The 22,648-nt window shown below is 39.9% G+C and overlaps 1 protein-coding gene across 6 annotated transcripts in view; it reads left to right on the forward strand.

The window, feature by feature from the left end:
* Positions 1–22,648, forward strand: part of NPAS3 (neuronal PAS domain protein 3) — an 841,582-nt gene that overhangs the window by 393,669 nt on the left and 425,265 nt on the right. For 5 of the 6 annotated variants that reach the window (XM_059373060.1, XM_059373062.1, XM_059373063.1 and 2 more), the window contains one exon: positions 13,521–13,603. In XM_059373060.1, the coding sequence (XP_059229043.1) occupies positions 13,521–13,603 (83 nt within the window). The remainder of the gene's footprint in view (positions 1–13,520; positions 13,604–22,648) is intronic. The other variant, XM_059373061.1, reaches the window with a different exon arrangement.

Here is a 22,648-nt window from a genome sequence, read left to right on the forward strand (position 1 = left end):
TTCGATGAGTGAAGTGAAGGACACTATTGGTAGTGTGAGGTGAGGTAGAAGCCTTAAAATTACCCTTTCCATAGCATGTGGCCATCTTTGCATACAAAGAGAGTTTCGCATTTTCATGAAATTGGAAGGAAAGTCACTGTAGTGGTAGAGCCCTGGATCTTAGGGAAAGTAGGCTTGTTTTCTGTATTTACATAGTGAAGAAAAACAAGGGAGAGGGAGATCAGTCCGAAATGATGAGCCTGTAGGAGCAGTGGTATGGAGACTCCTACCAGGAGAGGCGAAAGGGTGGTTTCCAGAGGACAATGAGAGCTTGATTTTGATGTATTTTCTTATAGAAATATACTTAGGAGTGTGAATCATGGGTGATTATGTTGTCTGACCATCATCTAGAAGAACTTGTTCTTAAGTTGGGATCCCTTGGGCTGGATGAGGGACCTCACCAGGAAGCATCACTTTTGTAGACTCAGGGGATAGTAAAATATTGATTTTTTTAAAAGTGATATATTCTCCATCTCTCAGCCTACCTTGAACTCTGGACAGTTTTGTAGCTTCCTCCAGGGTTGTCCATCTTCTATATTGTGTGGCTGTTGCTTGCTGCTTCTAAGGGTATAAACATTCTCAAGTCACTTAAAAAAAATCCTGGGTATTCTCCTACTTCTCTTCCTTGCCCATCCTTTATCCCTTATCCTCCTTCCTTTCACTTACAAAATCCTAAAAAAAGGAATTTAAGGTGTGGAATTGGTGGTTGTCGCCTCTCATTTATTCCTCATTGGATGGCAGTGCCCCCTTCCAAGGTCTTCAGGGCTCTCCTGTAGCATTTGACATAGTTGAAAAGTCACTTCTTCAAATGTTCTGCTTTTCTTCTTTGTAAGTAGGATACCATCACCTCTTTATCTACCTCTTACCCTCTGATGGTTCATTCTCAGGCTCCCTGCTGATTCTCTTCCCTCTCTATAAATGCAGATGTTCCTCCCGCTGGTCCCTAACCCTCTCTCATTCTGCCCTTCTGTGGCTTCTCCACCTACTGTATGCTAATGACTCACAGTGTAGTCCTCCCCTCAGTCATACCTCTACCCTGAAGCCTCAGGTCTACCAGACATCTCCTCTCCCTGGGCCTGTCCTAAAGACCCCTCCAGTTCCATGCCCTACCTTCTTAGCACCTTCTCTTCTAAATGTCCTGTTGTAGGGAATGATTGAAACTTCTCTTCCGTTTGCCACCCACACACCTGGACTTCCCCTGTGTTCTTCCTCTTCTGTTAATAGTCAATTTATAAATTCTCCCATTCTTACCTTCTAAATTCCTTTAGAACCAAATTAATCTCTACAGTCTTTCTGACTTATTTCCCAGGATTAACTCATCATCATTTCTTGCCTAGACTATGCAATAGCCATAATTTCATCTTCCCTGAAAACACAAAGCTATTCTGTGCATTGCTACCCTTTTGATAGAACACATACGTGTGCTTACATTCCTTTTCTACTCAAATGCTTAGAATGGATTCCAATCACTGTGTATAAATTATGAACTCCTTGGTAGTATTTGTAAGGCCATTTGTGACTTAGCCGACAGATGTCTCGCGACATTTCTTTCCCTACAGGGGAAATGTATGTTTTGCTGAATTTACGTATGTTTTATTGAATTGGTACCACTGTGTAGACTCTTCCCTCTACCTCAACCACACATCTTACCACCATTTTGCCTGGAAAATTTCTCTTCTTTCTAACCCAAGTATCTTCCTCTCTTTTAAATCTCTGAATTTCACTGAAGTTAAATATTCCCTTTCCTGAGAGCCTCCAAAGAAACTGTTACTGTATAACAGTTTATATTTCTGTCTCCCCAGTCTCTAGATTCCTTGAGTACTGACTCCTGCCATTTCTCGAACTAGGTTAAGTGTCTCCCAGCTCAGGGCCTTGATTCTTGGTTTTCCTTCAGCTGGATGTCATGCCACTCCTTCACTTGATCCTTCTCTCTACTCAGAGTGTTGGAGACGTCTTTCCTGATTTTGTTTTTATATCATACAGAAATTCCTACCACCTTTCCCCCTTCTTCCCTTTATTTTTTTCATGCCACTTACATAATGAAGTATGTGTGTATTGTTATTGTTGTTGTCTGACCCCCTCCCCCCTCCCCACCATGTCAGCTCCATACGGGCATGTTTGTCTGCTTTGCTCACATTCCTTTGGCTTATCACTAGAGGGCCTGGCACTTAGTAGGCCCTCAATTAATACTTAGGTGAGTGTTTGAATTCTGTCCTTTGCAACCAATGTAATACTTGGCACAGAGGAGACACGCAGTAAAGTTTTATTTAAAAAAATATAAACGTGGAGTATGCATTTGACCGTGCTTAAATAAATTGCCATGTCTGAACCCACTAAACTGAAGAGACCAGTAGCTTCCTGGAAAAAAAGAATCAAGACAGCTGGAAGACAAATAAAAATGACTGGCTAGTGGCAAAGTCCATTCTCATCAGAATGCTAGTTCAGTTATTCAGTTCAGATTTTTGGCAAGTGATGCAGATTCTTTTTCAGAAAATGTTGATTGATTGCACAGTTGTACCCACTTCATTTGCAAACCTTCATTATCTCTTTTTCCTTTCCTCCCTCTGTCTGCATTTAGAAGGGGAGGAGCTGTGTATAATTTGACAAAGCAATTTTTGTGAATAAACCAACTTACTGGCTGTTGCTTTCAGTCTCGTGGTTCCACACTGAATGCAAGTGTCTGCTTTAGTCCTGGGTTCTCCCTTGCCTGGGTCTATTGCATCCCTTCCTTTGCCTATTCATTTGATACCTCATCCATTCAAGGAATCATTTATTCAGTCCCCTTTAGTGCCCAACCTGGTACAGGATACATGTGGACACTTGGCTGTGGTCTAAAGCCGCAGTTCTTGACCCGAGGTCAGTGGACGGGTTGAAGAAGCTCTCTGGGATTTTCGTAATTGTATACACCAAGTTTTTTGTTTGCATATTCCTTCAGGAAGAGCGTATTCTTAAACAGCTGTTATTCAAAGCGAGCAATAGGTTAAGAACCTCTAATGGAGAGAGAGGCTCAGGCTCAACCCTGACTCTAAATAATAGATCTTCAAATTAGGGTTTTTCTCCTTGTTATGTGTCATGGAGGTGGTAAGTAGGAAAGAGTATGCTTGTGTGTGTCCTCCAGTGTGGATCTGACAGTCTGGGCAGCCTGTTTACTATCTCTATGGCCCAAATAGTGTCCCTGTGTCTTAGCTTCTAACTCTGCCCAAGTCAGAGACTGTGTAGGTTCCCAAGAGGCAGATGGCAATGACGATGCAGACCTTGATCTGCTAACATAAGCAAGACCTACTGCCTGCTCACTTACCATTGATAATTGTGTGGACTTTTGTTGATATGAAATCAGAAGGAAGATGGTGGGGTTTTAAGAGCTGATTTTGGTTTCCAGTGGCAGTGGCTGTGTACATTTACCTAATCAAGTTATGTCTGAGGCATTCAGCATCTTAAAATGAATGCCAATTGCTGCTGGAATAGGCCATGAGTGAATCCTTCAAAAGAAAATTCAGTGGGCAGTTGCTGACACTCAGTGAATTGCTGGCGCTTTGCCCAAGTATGTGTGAAATGTTTGCACTGGTTTGAGGCCCTGATTGCAGTTGGCTCACAGGGTTTGTGGTGACACTGTAGATTTGATATCATGCCACAGGAAAGGCAGAAATGCAGGACAACATACAGAGAAACAAAATATTCCCAATATTAAAAAAATTAATTCAAAATATTTCTAATATTTAGGAAAAATGCAGTGCCAATATTTCTGTTAAAATTGGAATTAAGATAGTGATTTAGAAAAGTCATCTTTGGCCTATCCTCTGCTTTTCATACCAGCGAGGAGAGAGCTGACATGTGCTGAATGCCTCCCTTGGGCTCAGCACGAGGCTCTAGAATGCTCATTTATTCACAAATATTTATTGTGCACCTTCTGTGTTCTGGGCCCTTTTCTGTCAGGGTTTCAGCAGTGCACAGAATGATTTCCCCAGCTTATGAAGGTAAAAGACTAGCAGAGGAGAGAGATGATATGCGAATAATTTCTAGAAGGGAAATTAAAGGAGGGCTGCGGTTGTCACAGGTCTCACGACAGCCCTATGAAAGATTAACCCTTCTGACAGATTGGGAAGTTGAGATCCACAGAACCTACCTTGTTCAAGACCACCCAGCTAATTAGAGACAAATGGAAGATTGAAAACTTGGTCAACCTGACTCCAGAACCCAAACTCTTTCCTCTGCTCCTAACTGTCCCCCATTGAACTCCTCCTGCAAGCAGAGGGCAGGAAGCATTTTGGGGATGTCCAACAATGAGGACCTAAATCATGGCAGTCCCCTTCAGAACACCCAAGGGAATGTGACAGTCTGGTTGGTGACTGTTGTCTTGCACGGTGCGAAGCTGTCTGCTGTGATGTAGGCATGAGGGGACCCCACTGTCAGCTGTGGTGTTTAAGCATTGTGGGGGTTGTGGAAGGTCAGGGTCCTCAGACCAAGCGCAGTGGACCTTGGTCTTCCTTGGTATAGTCACATGACTATAAAGCTATGGTATTGAGCCTCAGGAAGGTGCTGTGGTAGTGGGGGGACTCAGCCTCTCCAGCAATTGTAGGAGTGTGACATTCCAGCGGTGTTGCCGCTTAAGGAAAAGCAGGTTGGAGTGTGCAAGATCATGAGCCCAAAACCTTGCTGTGTGTCACTATGTCAGTGTGCATTTGTCCTTGCCTTCATAGCTGACTAGTGGATCTCAGGGCCTGTGTGTGTGCACACGTGCTGCTGAAGTGAGCTCTCAGGGTCTTAACTGTTGTATTTCGCTGTCCTGGAAAGATCATCTTCCATACCCGAGTTCTACCATACCCCTGCTCTAAGGCTTTTCCTGCCCCACTCTCCCTGTCTAGTCAGAGGTGAGAGTTGGTAATTGCACATTTATCACATTTTATTCATTTGCTTATGTATCAGTCTCCCCACTAGACTCTGATCCCCTGGAAAATCAGGGTCCTTTTCATTAGAATATTCTCTGAGCCTCAACACATGTTTTACGTGGATGCCTTTAGCTTTCTTCTGCTGAGGTAAAAAGAAAGCATGTAGAAATGAAAATAGGAACCTGGCTTACATCTCTAGCACCTAGGTCTTTCATACTGCTATGTATTCACTAAATTTTGGATGAACACATGTGATACCATAGCTTGAGATGGTTAAGCTTTGGAAATTGATCAGAATAACTTTCAAGCAGGTGCTGTTATAAGCAGAGCATTGTGTCCTTTGAGCCAACACCCCAGTGCTTCATGGAACTATTTATGTTGATTCTACTTTTGGCAGAAAGAAAGTCACTAAATACACTGCCAAGCATTGATGTGGCACAAGGGGGTGGGGGAGGGGCGCTGTCCATGAGAAAATGCGAATATGACTGAATATATGAATGGATGAACAGGAGAGAGAAGAGGAAGAGACGCTGCCTTCCTCCTCCCACAGAAGCACAAGCTGCTTCTAGCACACCCGGTGTCTCTTAGCTCCCTGTCGTATCAGTGGCTTAGGTGAGCCTGAATGAGGAATGGAGCATTAGACTGGAAGTAATAAGGTTGTGCTTGACTTAGCTCCAAATTTGTAGCAGATGTCACAGATGTCATAACATGGGATTTGGGGATCAGACTTGGAAAACAAAATCAAAGTCACAGATGTGTACCTCTTCCTTTTACCATCGAGTACTGACCTACATCATACTGATTCACTGATAATCTCGACACCCTGCTGTTGGGTAGAATCATACCACTAACAGCGGTGAGCTGCTGAGGTCAGAAGGGGGGACAATGGTATGGTTGTCCTCAACAGGAATTTAAGATAGTTTGAAAATGAAAGTGTAAACCTTTTTTTTTTTTTTTCCCCAGACGCTACTGAGTGAGCAAACCAAGTATAATGCCCATCAAAAATGCAAAATTCTCAAAATCTGTTCAGCTGATTGGTGAGGGAGGTTAGTGAGGGAGGTTATTTCTATCAGTTAAAAAACGAATTTTAAACCTGGCAGAGTTAGTATGACATTGAATTGTCAAATCTGATGTGATCTCTTTTTCTGGTTCAGAGTTGTGATCAGAGAGAACTTTGTGTCTTTTTATCAACTCTGCACTTAATTCATGAGAACACACAGTGTTTCTTCCTGACATAGAACAAGTGATGTGTAGAGGAAAGTTGTCATTGGAAGAAAAAGAATTTATGTAAGAACAAAGACAATGACAGCGACAAAAGATCCTCAGAACAATAGCCTGTGAATTGCACTCAGAAAGCAGAAAGCAGAGCACCTTCATACATCAGGTCCACGTTCAGGCTCCAAGCCTAGGCCAAGGTCTAGGTCGCCCACTCTCTGTGGCTCACTTGACTTTCTGTCCCACAGGATTGCCCCACTCAGTGGTTTGCATCTTAGTCTTTTGTCTTTGTGTATGGAGTACCTAGTAGAGCACCTGCCACATGGGAAGGGTCAATACATGTTTGTTGCTGTAGCTCTGAAGCCAGAAAATAGCTTCTATCTTCTCTCTGAGCTCAAATTAAGACTCCCCACCACTCAAAGATTCTACATTCTTCATTCTTTTTTTTTTTTTTTTTTTTGGTAATATTGCATTTATTTATTTGAGAGAGAAAGCATAAGCAGGGGCGAGGAGCAGAGGATGAGGAAGAAACAGATGTCCTGCAGATAAAGAAGCCCAATGTGGGGCTCAATTTCAGGACCGTGAGATCATGACCTGAGATAAAGGCAGATGCTTAACCCACTGAGCCACCCAATTGCCCCTACATTCTTCATTCAGAAGTCACTTGATAACTGCCACACTCTTAAAACTTAAATTGAGAAGGGGTAAAATCTACCCTATTCCACATCTTTGCTGGAAATTCAAAGGTGGGAATTAATCATGATCAATAACCTTATTTTGTAAGGAAAAGAGGACATTCTCCTACCTTCATTGTGTAAAGGGGATTAAATAGTTAACTTTAAACTTTGCCATTCAAAGCAACCCCTGTAGCAAGTTGTTAAAGCCAAGAAACATATTCAGCAAAGACTCAGATGTCTTTTAAGTTATTCCTGGACTTTGGTCCTTCAAAAGTGCCCTCTTTTTATATACATTGCTATTTTGGCATGACTAAGAAAGTGAAATTGGAATAATCTGGTCATCCCTTCCCTTTGTAGAAAGTCCTGCTAGGAATTATAACAAACATCCTCATCCATTGTCCAGTCTGAAGCGATGCTCTTCTCCATCTCCGCTGATGCCTTCTGGAATCTCTTAAGGATCCCCCTCATGTACCCTACCCAGACCATGGATCATGCCTGCATCTTCCTGAGGTTTCTGTCCAAGAGATGTTGGCTGTCACAGCTCCGTCATTCCCCCAGGCGGGGTCACTCCAAGCAGCAGGGTCACCCAGAGCCTGAAGAATGTCATTGTCAAGGGGAAGTTTGGGTCCTTTCCTGGAGAATGTTTTCGCCCTTTATCCTAGCCCATCTAAGGGACATATATAATCGTTCCTATAGTAACTACCAGATTGTCAGAGAAAAGCTATTATTCATTTTCCCCAGTTACAAATGGAGAAATCCCTGCTTTGGTAGCTAGACCCTCCCATTTCCTTCAAGGAAGAGGAAGGCATGGTGGGCAACTGAGTCTGAAAGAAATGGTGGAATGAAGGAAGTCCCTGTAATTTGTTGCTGGCCAAATACACAGAAGCGTTTTCTGTACTTACTATGGTAATGCTTTGGAGCTATTTCCCTTTTAGATGACTTTGCCTTTGGGATGTAGAAAATCATAAGCGATTTCAGAATCATAGGGCCAGTGTTTAGTTCTTCAGACAATAAGAAGTGCACGATACACAAACCCCAGACTAAACAAATTTATTGAATGTTGTATGTTTTCCCCTTAGTTCTTTCTAGTTGAAGCCATATATGTAGGCTTTTTTGGCGGGGGGCGTGAGGAGAAAAGCAGACATGGTTTCTTTTTCCCAAATTAAGTAATTCATTTGTACATATTAATACTTTCACAGTCATATCATCTCTAATGCTTTTGGCTAATGCATTCAATCCATACTTAAATTGTAGGAGAAATTTAAATATGTGTTGCATCAAAGAATTTTTAAATCGGCATACAGCTTCTTAGAGTTTCAGTTATTTTACTGGATTAAATACCTCTTTTTTGGTCTAAATTGGTAATATAATGTGTTCATAGGTTCTGGGATATGAATTATACAGATATATTTTGTGATGTTTCAAAATGACTAAATAAGAATTGAGAAATAAAGCCAAAGTGCACCATTCCTGAAGAGAAGAGGGTTTTTTTCCTTATATTTATCATTAATCATTCACATGCCCCACAAACATTGCTTGTCCCCATTTCTCCTCTCTGGTCATCTGTATTTCAAATAGCAAAAACACTAATATTGGTGCAAGTACGTCGAAAAGCATTGCTATCATTTGTTTGCAGATGTTTGCATGATGCATTGTCTGCAAACTCCACATGTCATGGCAGGGGCAGCAGGGTTTCAGTGATGGGGCTGCTGTATCGGTTAAGTTGGTACAGGGCTCGACTTCTTCCAGTCTCTCCTCTTCCTCCCAATCTGAAACTACCCCCCGCCCCTGCCCTGTGTGTATGCCTTGCACAACCAGTGAGGGGCTTACAGTGGAAAGGATGCAAGTTGTGAATACGGGCGGTAGGCAGAGCTGTGTGTGTCAGTTTCAGAATGAAGATCTGGTCCCATATTAAGTGAAAACATAGCCATTTTTATTTTGATAGAGAAACACAAAGCGCACACACTCTCCTTATAAACTTCTGAGGCTCCTTCCTGGGAAAACCCTTCCTTGGCTCCCCTTGCCCTACAGTGAGGAAGGCTAATTGAGATTCTTGAAGGCAAATCCCTTTTCTTTCCTTCCGTAGCCATGGAAAGACTCATTAAGCATTCTCTACTCCATTCTTTCCCAGACCCTGACTTTGCTTGCTCCAAGTGCTAACGCCCAGGGAGCAATGTCCGGTATTCCATTAAGCATGCCCTCTCCTCCTTCCTACCCCCCAAGCTCAGTGTGGGAACAGAGCCTTGCGCCTTGAAGGATGAGTTCAGGGGGCAGCCATGAAGCTTCCCTTTTCACGAAGTGGATGATTCCATCCCTGAAATACTACCCACAGAACTTGCAGGCTGCGTTTAGCCATTCTGCCTTACTGCTCCCCATGGAGAGGGGTCCCGTGAGAAAATGTCTCTAAAATGGCCTTCCCTACTTGCCAATGATGACTCTTCCCTAATGAAACAATCCTTTGGAAACCCTCCCTCACAATATCCTACTCCTCTTGGCTTCTATTATCTCTTTCAAATGCTCGCTTAAATAACAAGCTCCTTTCTCTCCCCTGCCTGTCCTTTACCTTCCCGTGGCGAACTGTGCTGGTGAGGAGCCGGGGCGCTCCACCTTCTCTGGAAATGGGGGTGGGGAAAGTTAGGAAGGAAAAGGGCAATGTGGGACACAAGGCAAGTAGGGCCGTGACTTTTCCCCCTTTCATTATGTGTGTCCACTGAGCTGTCCTGTTTCTGTTTTGTAATGGGTTCTTCTGTGGCAAGCTGACCTTTTGGCTGAATAGGTCAAACTCCCACTGAGTGCTAATCCTCAGCCTTCCTGGCGATTGTGTATCCCCGAAGGTGACAAGCACTGGTTAGGAATATGACTGGGGTTGTGTGTGGTGTATTTCCCAAAAGAGGGATTGTCTTTTACTGCACTGAATTAATTCTCAAAGAGCACCCCACAAGGTATGCGAGTCAATACTGGAATATTTTTGCCGTCGTTGTTGAGGGACAAGACTAATTGTTCAGATAACATGTTTCAGATTGTGGTTTCCTTCTGTGTCTTCCATTTTTTTAACGAGGGAAAAGTCAAACTCACCATTCTAATGATTCATCCCATCTTTCTAGATTTCTGAAACAATCAGGATTTCTTGGGTTGGTTTTTTAAAAAATCCTTCACCCTATATATGGCTTCCATTTAAAGTCTCTTCAGATTCTAGGTGTTTTATTTTTAACCCTGGCAAAACAGGAGAGCTGCAGTGTTTGGTTCATAATTATGTGAAAGGCCTCGGTTTGTTTTGAATTGCTTAATTTTTTTTTTTCGGACTGCTTATTAGGTCTTATAGCACCAGTTACCTACAGTAATTGTAGGTAACGCTCAGTAACAACGTATAATAGCAATTTTCAATTTCAAGTTGGTTCTCAGTCAATGTTGAATCACATTTGAAGTTGAATTATTGTATTTTTTTTTTCCTTTTAACCGTTTGTATAAGCTGTTCATCTTCCCCAGTTCTCACACCTCACTGTCACTGAGTTAGGGACATACTCCTCACAAATAAAAGATTATGTATTCCATTTATTTAGCAACATGTTGCTTTTGATTTCGTCTGGTCGACTTAATTATAATGTCCTTTAAATTTCAAACCCATACGTGAAACGAAGTCAGTAGATGAGATGAAACCATGACCCCTTCATCAGTAAGTGTGCACTTGTCTGGACTATGAGTCGCTCTAGAAACGGCTGACGCCCAAAACACAAAAAATAGAGAATACCTCATAAGCAGTCTATTCTTTCTCTGAAAATGATGGACCTCTTTGGGTCTTCTTAGGCATTAATGATATTCCATTAGCAACATGACATTAACATAAGGCAACAAGATAACTGTACCTGCATCCTTCCTGAATAACTGGATGATTGTCTCAGGTCCCCAAATGCGATAGGATGAAAAGTACAAAACAAGAAGTGCATATTTAACATCGCTTCGTTACCAGTAATGCCGGAGTTAGAGGAGGGCTTCTACCACGGGCATTAATGGGCTCCTGTTTAACATATTTATGTTGGCTGTAAAATTAGGAACTGTCATTACAGCCCCACATCACCTGCGTAAGTGCAAAGCCTATAAATCAAGAGAAGTTCCAGTGACATAAAAATGCCATCGAATAGAATAGCATGAAACCACTTATAAGACACTTGTGTCTGATGCTAGCATGTACGGGGAGGCACACCTCGGGTTCTGGAGGACCTGAGGAACAAAGAAGTGTAACTAGGCAGGTAGGGCTCGTGGATGTAACACTGGTGAAGATGTGTGGGATCCCCAGGCTGATGAATAAGTTTTTTTGAAAAAATAAAATTCCTAATTATTTATGCATTTGCAGCATTTACTTAAAGAATAGCCTGAGCCCTAAGTGAAGAAAAGGCAGGAAAAGAAAGGCCATCATCAGGGGCCAGACTTGAATAACCCCTGGAAGCACCCCACTGAAGTCAATGTTCTGTGCTTCCAGAAGGCAGTTGGGCTGCCATCTGTTGTTACTGGAGCATGCCTCTTGGGCCTCCTAGTAAATAAAACGCTCCTTATACTTGCTGTGATGTTTTAAGGTCCTCTCTAGGTTGGTGGCTGTTGCTCTCCTGGCCTCTTCTTCATCCAGCTTTTTGTAGAATGGTCTATGTCTTCCAAAACCAGGACATTTCCTCTGTGAAGTGCAATGATTTATTTTGAACTTCAAAACTGAAAGTCCTGAAATGCCCACAAATGATGAATTATTATTAATTAATAAGGAGCTTTCTGGATCCTAATTATTGCCTCAAAAAGAGACTGGACACTTTTGAAGTTTTTCAACTGCCTCCCCTCCCTCCCAGAAGCTCCCTACAACAATCTTAAAAAAAAAGAAAAAAAAAAAAAAAGACTGCAGATTTTATTCATGTGGGATCATTCACACCAAGCTACCATAATGTGCAATTAACACTCTAGAAACTGAAAACAGTATTCAGCAAGACAGCTGCATTATCAAAAATGCCAAAGGAGTTTTGAAGGGAGTAATGTGCATGTTAGAATAGGAAATTAATCAGAAATGTGCACATACACACACAGCAGTAGTGTCTTAAATATATCTGAATATTAAATTTTTAAAAATCTCAAGTCTATACTTATAGCAAAGATTAATGTTAGGATAGAAAACTGATTTTTCTGTTTTAAAATTATTGTGTGTTTTGCTTCTGAAGCAAACGAGGAAGTTAGAATAGAGGTTTCTAAGATCCCTTCCAGCTGGAATATTCTTTGATAATAATCACTCTTCAATTATATTTTATAAATTTTCCCATTGAAAAAAAATGCCCCTTTTATTTCCTCTTGCCAGTCATAATGATACTTAACACTCATGCTATTTTCAAAGTGCCTTTCAGACATTACAGACACTAACTCACAATGGCAGGGGTAAACTGCCTGCTTCTGCACAGCACAATAATCATAAGTACATTTATATTATAATCCCTACTAAGCTATGGATCCAACCGACTGAGTAACTGAAATGAAGCAGAATTACCCCAGCAGCATTTTGCTAGAATTTTCTTGTCAACTAGCTGAAAGTGTTTTTTAGAAATAAGGAAGTGGGGTTTTGGTCTTATTTCAGTTCAGAGTGTGTAGGTTTGAGGAAGGTCGAGCTTCATAATAAAATTTGCAAGAAAAACAGGACAACTTGAGAAATTTATTTATTGGAAATAAGGAAAAGATCTAAATATTTCCTTCCAGAAGTTACCATGAAGCAGATTTTTATGTGTGAGAACTTTAAAAAAATAAATAAATAAAAAGGAAGAATAACCAGAGTTGAAGGCACAAGGTGACCTCATGCAAAAGAAAATTAGTAAAGGAAAGACCCTCAATCCTGGATCCCACAAATACCCGGCCTTAGGCTCACCTTTGTTAAAGATAGTAGAGGCTTCTCGAGTGAGGGGCTGGCAGACAACACATGTAGGGTCTGCCAGGAAGGGACTGGCAGACTGTAAGTCAGCAGGGGACCCCAAGGTTTGGGATAAGAAAACAGTCCCTTCCCTGGTGAGGCACGTGCTAGGCGGGAGTCTACCTGGGCTTCTTGTAGGTTCTGTAGGAATAGTTACACACGAGTGTTCAGTAAATATGAAATCCAGCCATCCTGAGACACTTAACACTAGTGCAAACAGTCATTAATGAGAATCTCTTATCCAACATGTTGTGCTTATTAGATTGTGATAAAGTTATTGCATTAGAACATAAAAAAATTATCCTGTTTGCTTTTTCCTAGCCTAGAAGGTATGAAAAGTTTAGGTCCTGGGGGGTTTTGGTTGGGACAGAGGGCAGGACATGGACAGGCAGGTATGTATGCTTTAAAAATAACAATTCTTACATTTTAAGAAGAACAGTTTGCTAATTTATTTTAAATGAATATAAACATTCGTGGTTTTGCTCCAGTGTAGGAAACGCAGTCCAAAATGCACATGGAAAAGGGAAAAAGTCTAAGTGTAGTTTTTCATGTTTGCAGAAATTAATATTCTGAGTTGAAAATTTGCTCAGACAACTCAGAATCAAAATGAACCCTGTACTGTGTTTCTTTCAGAGCTCTTTGGGGTAGTAAACCACCTAGTGATATGTAGTCAGCGGGAAAATGATCTAAAGGTGTGAATCAGAGCTCCAACTTAATTTGTTTTCTTCTTTCTTTTCTTTTCTCTCTTTTTCTTCTTCTTTGTTTTTTAATAAGTTATAGGTGCACAACGAAGGAGAAGCCCCAGTGCACTGGCCATTGAAGTATTTGAAGCACATTTGGGAAGTCACATTTTGCAGGTAATTAAAAGAGAAAGAAACTTACTTGTGTTTTACGAAGCAAAATGCACGTGTTTAGTCTTTATTTAAAAAATATTTTTAGATATTGGCTATGTGGATGACCGTTGTTGATTCTTAGAATTATGAAATTCTTACAAATTTATTTTTTTTCTTTTTAGAAAGCCATCCCTTGAGAGAATATTAATGAGAAAGGGAGGGCAAGTATTATTTGTGCTGTAATAATTGAGATAAATTGCACTATTCAGTTGATGCAAAATGTATAGTAGCTGGCTGTTCCCAGAATGACTGTGTGTGTGCTGCATTTCTAAGTGGATATATGTGTGTGTCTTTGGAGCTATATATTGTTTTTGGAAGAGCAAAATTTTGTTGTGACAGTAATGTGACATTTTTATGTGCTGCCAAATTTCAGTTGTTCTTTGCTTGAGTTTGTATTCATAAGCGCTTTCAATCTTAACGTTTGCCTCCCCAAATTACAAGCTTTCTCAGAATGAAATTTTAAAGTATATTTTAAGTAAAAGGAGACGAATAATCATAATTGATTTTTGCCAATGAATTCCATGACAAGTCAGTGTGAGGGTTACTAGGATGGAACTGTAGTCATTTAGTCCGAGATAAGATTCATCCCAAACCCTGCCTCTCGCTTACTCAAAAAACATTTTTTTCTTTAAGACTTTGCAGTGACTTGGACATATCCAGGGATAATTGTCCTACATTGTTTCTGCTTCCAGGACAAATATGTTGACATGGCCAGAGCTTGCTTTTTCTTTTCTTTTTTTGAAACTATGTGAGATACATTTTTGATACGGAATTAGAGAAACAGATATGTTTGGGATAGTTTGGCAGATTTTTTGGAAAACTTGCCTATGCTTTTCATTAAACCTAGCTTATTATTTCTGATGATATGTATCCAGAAAAACTGTTAACATCAGATCCCCCGTGTTCAAACCCCAGGAATTCTCTGAGCTGGTTCATGGGTTGGCAACTTCAAAAATCCTCTGAGACCCCTGTTTGAAGGACACATTCTTACTAAATCAGAATCTTCAGGATGAGGTCCAGAAATTGATGATTTTTAACAGTCTTTGGAGACAATTCTGATCATTCATTAGGTCTGAGATGTCACAGTTATTACTTGCAAATTTAACGCCCTGGACAGCCTTACTTGGTTCATTTTTGTTTATTCTGATGTTTGCCGTTTTCCATTAATATCCGTTAAGTTGCTATATAACTGATGTTTGCTGAAGTACACCTTGGGATTTGCTATTCTATTGTGCATGCAACATTTTGAGTTACCTTGGCAGTAGATTAGTTTCAGGGATACAGAAAGGATATTTCTCCCCAGATCTTCAAATTTTTATTTCCTCTTTTCCTTTACATGCTTTGTTCAGAATCTCCCTTATAAGTTTTGTATGAGCAGTGCTGTATATATAAATATACATAAATAATAAATATAAATATAATAATACACGTATACATCTATTTTTATGTATAGTGAAATTCTGATGTGATTCGGGATGACTCCTGTTCATAGTCTGAAGCAGTCAATGCAGAAGACTTAGCCTGTGAAAGAAATGGTCCAAACAATAGCCTCCGATTATTATCCTCTCAATTCACTCTGAAATTTGTGTCCAGAGTCCTCAAGGAAGGGTGACTTAGGAGCTTCAAGAATTTAAAACTGCTTTATTATTTTTTTTAAAGATTTTATTTATTTATTTGACAGACAGAAATCACAAGTAGGCAGAGAGAGAGGGGGATGTAGGGAGATGTGGGGCTTGATCCAAGACCCCGAGATCATGACCTGAGGCACAGGCAGAGGCTTAACCTACTGAGCCACCCAGGCGCCCCTTAAAACTACTTTAAAACACAAAACTTAGGAGTTTGAATTGAACGGAAGCTTAATGTAAATAGAGTAAGTATATAATGGTTGCTCCAAACATCAGTTCAACAGTTAGCATCATCGAGAGAGTGGGAAATCTAGAATGAGGCTGCTGAGCTCTTCTGCTCTTGGGATTGGTCTCACTCAACTTAGCATACTTTAAGAGAAACATGGACAACTGGATATCATTTAGAATACAATAACCATACTGGTGTGGGAACTAGAAATCATATCACATGAGGTGGATGAAGGGTTTGGTGACGTTTAGTTTGGAAAACCCGGAATTTAGAAAGAATGTTAATGTCCTTTCTCTGTATTTGAAGACCTCATGTGAGAAAAGGATTAGATACATTCTGTGTGGATTCAGAGTACAGGAGAGAGAAAGGGGGGAAAAATCACCTTCACTGAAGAAAACTAAATAGGGCTGTTCACATTTGGAATTTGGAGTATGTTCAAAGTCTTTGTCTCTAGGGGCAAGTATAGGTGCCTTGGTAGGGATGCTTTCAAGAAAGTCAGGTCTCCAAGGACAATTGTACTAGATAATCTTGAAATTGTTGAAATTAGAATTTTTTTTATCATTTGATTTTATTTACCAGTAGTTACGGAGGTGTGTATACTCCTCTAAATGAAATAATAGAATTGTGGGTAGTAAGGTGTTAGGAAACGGTAGTAACAAGCTTACCTTCTTAGAGAAGAGCCTTCTCTAAGCTTAGTTTTCTTCCCTCCTTGCAGGGGCCTCTTGAGCCCACAGACCCTTATCTGTATCACATTCTGCAATACCTCAGTGGTCTGCAAGCATAAGATGGTTTCCATATTTTCCTTCAAGTGGATTCACGGTAGAATCTGGTGGATTCTTGAGGACAGGGATGAATTCTTTCTTCCCTCTTTCCTTCTCTTCCTTCACTTGCAAATACCTGATAAAAACCTGTGTAGTCAACAAGGAATGGGAAATGTGGAACTTGGAAGATAAGGTAGAAGTCAGTTCTGAATACTGGGGTGGGGTTCAGAAAATGCCTGTGATTTCTCTGCACCAAGTGCCATGACCCCCTGCCTGTGTCCCCAGTGATGTTTCGTGGGACAGTCGTCTAAGGACCCATTGGTATAGAGAGTTCAGGATAAGGGATGAAGGTAGACTCCTTAATTTTTGCTTCATCCATGTTGTTTACTGCAATACATGTTTTTGCTATGTATATCTTATTAGCTGTGTATTGGAGTATCCTTTAAAATTTGACTTCTTTTCTCCTGAGATGGAGAACATTTAACTTAATGGTGATTCTACCAATATAAGATCAACTGTTGCAAAGTCATTTTCCAATTTAATGGCCTAATACTGGTGTATGTAGGCACGGTCATTGGCTGGGCTGTGCCCTGGGCAGCTCTGAGGCTACCGGTCTCATCATTCACATGGAAGCTTCTGGAATGACTGTGAGCTGTACTGTAGGCCGAGTAAACCTGCAGCTGTTTCAGGCATGAATGTCAAGATGGAGGTATCTTCTGCAGGAGAGTCGAGGGTTCAAATGATCCCAGCCTTACAACAGCTAGACTGTGAAGTGTACGCATTGGGACTGAGTCAAGGCAATTTAGTTCACTTTATCCTTCTTTGACTTTTATTAATCAGATGAGGAGCAGAAAGGCAAAGGTTCAAGTTTAGAAACTATGCCTTTTGCAACTCCCTAAGAAAAAAATCCAAGAACTTTAGGTCCTTATGTGGGGTCTTTCCTGAATGTAGTATATGTGACTCAGCACTAATTTGGTTCCTGCTTTGGAAGCTCTCTTAGGGCATTGCTGTTCCCACTTCATGACTTCCTTAATACCAAAAAATATGAGTGTTATTTACTTTTACTTTCCCAACTTAGAGACCAGAAAGAATATTCATATTTTACTTATCAAAGTTAATGAGACACAAAATATTAACAAATATCATCTTGGTAACTCATGAAATTAACTAGTGGAATGACTTTCCCTTAGGTGTAGATTTATGAATGCAGTGCTTTAATTATTTGCATGTCTGCATGTCCTTAGCAGAAGGTTTCACGGTTTTTTTTTCTTTCTGTAAATAATGCTTACATAATTGTTATATAAAATTGCAGTTTTGTTTTTGCATATTCTATAGCAATCCTGTTGTATTCACCTCACAGGTGTTAAAACAATCAGCTCAGACCTGGTATATGGAAGATTTTTAAGGTCTGTGTTTGTATTCATTTTGAACCCAATATGGTGAGCTACCTATATGTATACATTATATTAGTGATGTTGTGTGATACGAATCAGTGCTCAGAACTACTACATAGTTAGAAAGTGATTGAAGAATGGTCTTTATCCATAACTAGTTGCAGATATTAAAATAAATGACATTTTGCGAGCTAGATGAATGTAATCATAATAAGTACCTCCATGTTTTTTTATTTAGCCTGTCTTGGGAGAATAAAAAGAATATTCTTTAAGAAACACCCTAATGGGGGATAAAGGTGGAAACATGGTATCCACATGTCATTTTGCACTTGGCTATATTGCATGAACCCTTCTATATCTGGGTCATTGCCCCTGCATTATTTCTGGGCATTAAGACACTTTGCATTGCTCTTAGAACATTTAAGCCCCAAACTTCAGGAGAATCCTGTGGCCAGATCAACGGAGAACCATCAAAAACACTGTAGGATTATAACACTTGAGTCTGACTTTGAGTTGATTAGAGAAGGCTGGGCACAGTGGTTACATGGCTATCTTCCCCAGCAAAACTAGGGAGATATTTTTGCAAGGCTCATTTATTGGTAGAACAACCCTCTTAGAGAAGATGCAGATATTGCCATTGCCTTAGCAGAACAGTTTAATTAGGTGTGTATTTACCTAAAATGGTGGGGAGGAAGGGAACTCAAATGTAGCTGTTTTTCTATTTGATAGGCAAAGGAGTCAGAGATTTGTGTGGGTGAGATGGGCGACACCACTTCTCAATGAAATGTCAGATTTTCATCACGAGGCTTTTCTTTCTTCCCTCAACACCTCAGCCATAGAATACAGAGTAGAATCCTATCTCAAGGGAAAGAAGGACCTAGGTTTTAAAAGCAAGCTGTTTGGGATCAGATTTGGGGAAAAATATCAGATCAAGGTTTACCTTGCAATTTCTGATTCCATTACTAATGACATTTTGAAGATTGGTTAAGGACATGTCTTGGAATCATGACTAGTTTGTCTGCATACTACTTTGGTCCTGCAGAGTTATTGTCAGAGAAAAACATACAGGTTCCCTACCCGAAATATTTAAAAATGTGTAGTTGATATAATAAGGAAAACAATAGTATGTTGTGACATTTTATATCTTTGTTATTGTTCAAGTATTTGTAGTTACCGTCCTGCTCCAGTCTCTGAGACTAATTTGATTGTAGAAGACTAAGAAAAAGATTCTTCAGAGAAAATACATGAGCTCTATGGGCAAAGGAAGCTACTTATGATAATGTTGAGGTTGGGGGTAGAGAATGCCAAATGTATTGTTTTCAGCATCTCCTTGAATTGGCAAGAGAAAAACAAAAGGTTGGCAAGTACAATTCAAACATCTGGACAAAGCAAAGTGAATGATACCTAAAACAGCCCCAAAACTGACTAGTACAAGATCCAAATTATTTTATTTATAATGCTGCCTAGCCAAGCCAGTACTCATTTTACATTTGATGCCGGTGTTTTTAAAAGACTTCTCTGAAAAAGAGTGAGAACATTTAAGTCTGTTGTTCATTTTATTGATGAATTGGAATTTCACCCTTATTTATTATTTTATTGGAACTTACAAAAGAAATGATTATCTCTAGGAAGTTGCATATTCTTACTCCCGATAGCCCTTGTGGGCAAAGTGGCATCCTGCTGGATATCAGTGCTAAAATAAAACACAATAACTTCAAATAATAGAGGTGTTCTTTAGCTGTGATAGAGGAAGGAGAGGAAGGTGAGCGACCCTATAGTCTCCCTGTGATCCAGAATGGTAAGAAAATGTAAAACTAAATATAGAAAAAGAGAAAGTTAGTGAATATATTTGCATATGCAAATTAGCTTAATTGATACTGCTTGCCTCTACAGGGATTTTTCATTACAAACTGGAGTGCTACATTGTTCAGCTCATATTGAGTAATTTAGTAACTAATGAGACCAGTTTGCACTAATTTGCATATGATAAATGAGCTTAATTGCAGTAAATAACTTGGAGGCATAATTACTTAATTTTCCTGTGTTGCACGGCTTTTAAGTTCACTTGTATGAACAACTCAAGATAATTTTGCATATTTAAATTAGTTGCTTTTAAATTTTCTTGAACAAAAAAAAAAAAAAAAAAGGAACACACCTTATCAATTGAGCTGTAAAACAATTGGAAGTAAGGTTTACAGTGTTTTTATTTAAAAAGAAAAGAAAGAGCAATAGAAATTTCTTCAGTCTATTGTTCACCTGTCTCACTTCCTTACCTCAAATAGGATACTGGCATTGATAGGAAAATGTTTTCAATGTTGGAAGTTAATTCACAACTTCTGTTAGAAACTGACCTGAGTTTAAACTGAAATACATTTATGAATGAATCATAACTTTGGAACTAGGGCTTATGACAGAGATGTGTCTGTCCTTTATCTAGTTTGGCAACTGAGTATTAGAGGAGTCAGCTGGGTCTCCTGCTTGCAGCGTACGTGTCATGGAAGTTGCTGGGCTGCTACGAAGCCGGGGTTGCTCTGACCCGTGTGTGTATTTTCTATCTAGATTAATGTTTTATCCTTAGGAAATTGATTTCATTGGAGAATCTCAGTATGGTTTGCCAAGGATTAGCTCACTGGTCTTCCCGTTAACCAAAGACTGTGTGTTTTATCAAGATCTCCATCCTCAAAAGTTGAAAAACTAAAGCACACAGAGGTTGATGGCCGAGCTATTAGTTCATAATACTGTATGGCTTGCTTTAGCATTGCATTTTAAGGGAAAAAGTAATTTATTATTCAAAATTAATAAGTCATATCATCTCATATTCATGATTGAGTATGAGAAAAATATTTTATGGTTGTGAAAGTTTAAAACCTGTCCTTTAAAAAATCATTGCTGCTTTACCTCATTGTATATAAAAAAACGTCACAGACGTTAAGGCTATTGATTTGCCACACTTTGGAAAAATAACTCATGAAACTTTTCTCTGAAAAGGTCAAATCCCATTAACTCTAGTATAAGCTTCCTATATCCTTCAGAGGTGGCCAGAATGAGTGCTAATACTAGAATATTCCAAGTGTAAAATTTCAGCCCTTCATATAATAGATGGTCAAGAAATATCCAGTGAATAAATGCATGAGCAAAAAAAAAAAAAAAAACCAAAAAGTTCTTAGCAAAGCCACAGTTAATCCCAGAGCCCCAGAGCTAGGGCTTCACCTCACCTCTGTGTTCCCAGGTCAGTTTATAGCCACATCTTCTAGAGGCAAGGCCGAGTATAGGAGATTCTTCTGTTGCATGGATTTGGGCATCCAGCTAACCTGAGTTCACATCCCAATTTGTGTACTTAGTAACTGTGTCGGCCTAGAGCAGTCTCTCACCCTAAGCTTCCATTTCCTCTTCTCTAAAATGGAGAAAATAGTAGTAAAAATTTTCCTGACAGGCATATTGTGAGGATTGAATGAGATACTATAGTTAAAAGTGCTTCATCAGGAACCTGATATATAGAATGTGTTTAAGTGTCTGCTAGTATTTTTCTATATGTTGGGTAGTCCAGAATAATGCCCAAGGTTCTGAGGAAAATGGTTAATGCTTCCTAGTATCATTACCAATATCAGAATACAAGAACTTTCCCAATCTTCTCAGGTTAAAAAGAAGATAAATATTTTCATTGAACTCAACATCAGTTATCTTTTTACATAAATAATACTTATATTTGGTGGTATATACTAGCTGGCTCACAACAAAATTTTAAATTTGATGGCAAGAAAAGATTACCACCTTGAGAATGAAAATCATCATCAGACAACCAAAGGAGTTGTTAGAACAATCTCATTAGCAGCCTAGAAATGACTAGAAAAAATAGAGTTTATAAGGGGACTCCAGAATCAACATTTCCTTTGGACCCAAATGGGATAGGCCATTACTCTTTTCATCATACTGTATAGTCTCCTCAATTTGCTTAGAAAAGTGGGAATGAACATCCAGTCAGAAGTCCAGAAGAACTAGAAGGTTAAGATCGGTCATCATCCATTGCTACAAATTATGTGAAGGAAATACTAAAGTGCATGTAGGATTCTTCTCATGCATGCTGCCCCAAATCTATCATCTGTAATACCAGAGAGGACTCTTCCACATTCAGCAGAAGCAAGAACTTCCTGGAAGGATTTTCATGATGGTATGTGTCTCTGTGTGGCAGGTACATACAATACCTTTTGGGTTTTCACATACCTTACCAACTTTGATTTGCAGAATAGAAATATGCCATCCTTCACTGACAGTGTGAGAAGTATGGGGAAGGGTAGGGGAGGGGTTTGAGGTAGCTGCTCCTCTGGAGGAAAGCTAGGGGTTTGGGCCATGTGTGAGTAGAACTAAAGCTAATAGTAAGTGAGGGCTTTCTAGTCACAAAATTATCCGAGATAGGCCAGGATCTAGGAAAATGAGACAATAAATCTAAAAATACTAGGCTTTTATTCAGTAACTATTTACCAAGTGCCTTATTTGCATCAGAGAGTGGAGAAAAGACTGAGATACAAAGGTGAGTCATGGTTTTGTCTCTCAACACTCCCAGTAAGACTTGAGAAGACTGATAACAAAAGAGACCACCACAGTTCAATGTAACTTAGATGAGAGCCTCTTGATTCAGTCATATCTGGGTTTGATCTCCCAGTCTTAATTACATACATTTGGGTAATATATTTATACTTTTGAAGCCTCCGTTTTCTCAATCCTGAGTTATGGGGCTGCACCCTGAAGTAACAGGTGGGAATGTGACTCCCCAGCTTGGGGCTGGTCCACGAGCACTTCCTGGGGCTACAAACTTACAGTTACACATTCCGCCCCCTTTGCCCAACCACACATACTCTTTCAAGTCTAGTGTTCATGTCTGTGGGAGTGTTTGAGGGTTCTGGCCTCCCTAGGACATAGGTGTTCTGAAGCGCGGTCCTGTACGGTAGAGGTCGGGAAGGAAGAATGAGAGCAGTATTGTAGCTGGACAGATCTTGTTTGGA

Source organism: Mustela nigripes, chromosome 13 (assembly GCF_022355385.1).
Source record: "Mustela nigripes isolate SB6536 chromosome 13, MUSNIG.SB6536, whole genome shotgun sequence".
NCBI classification, from domain to species: Eukaryota; Metazoa; Chordata; class Mammalia; order Carnivora; family Mustelidae; genus Mustela; species Mustela nigripes.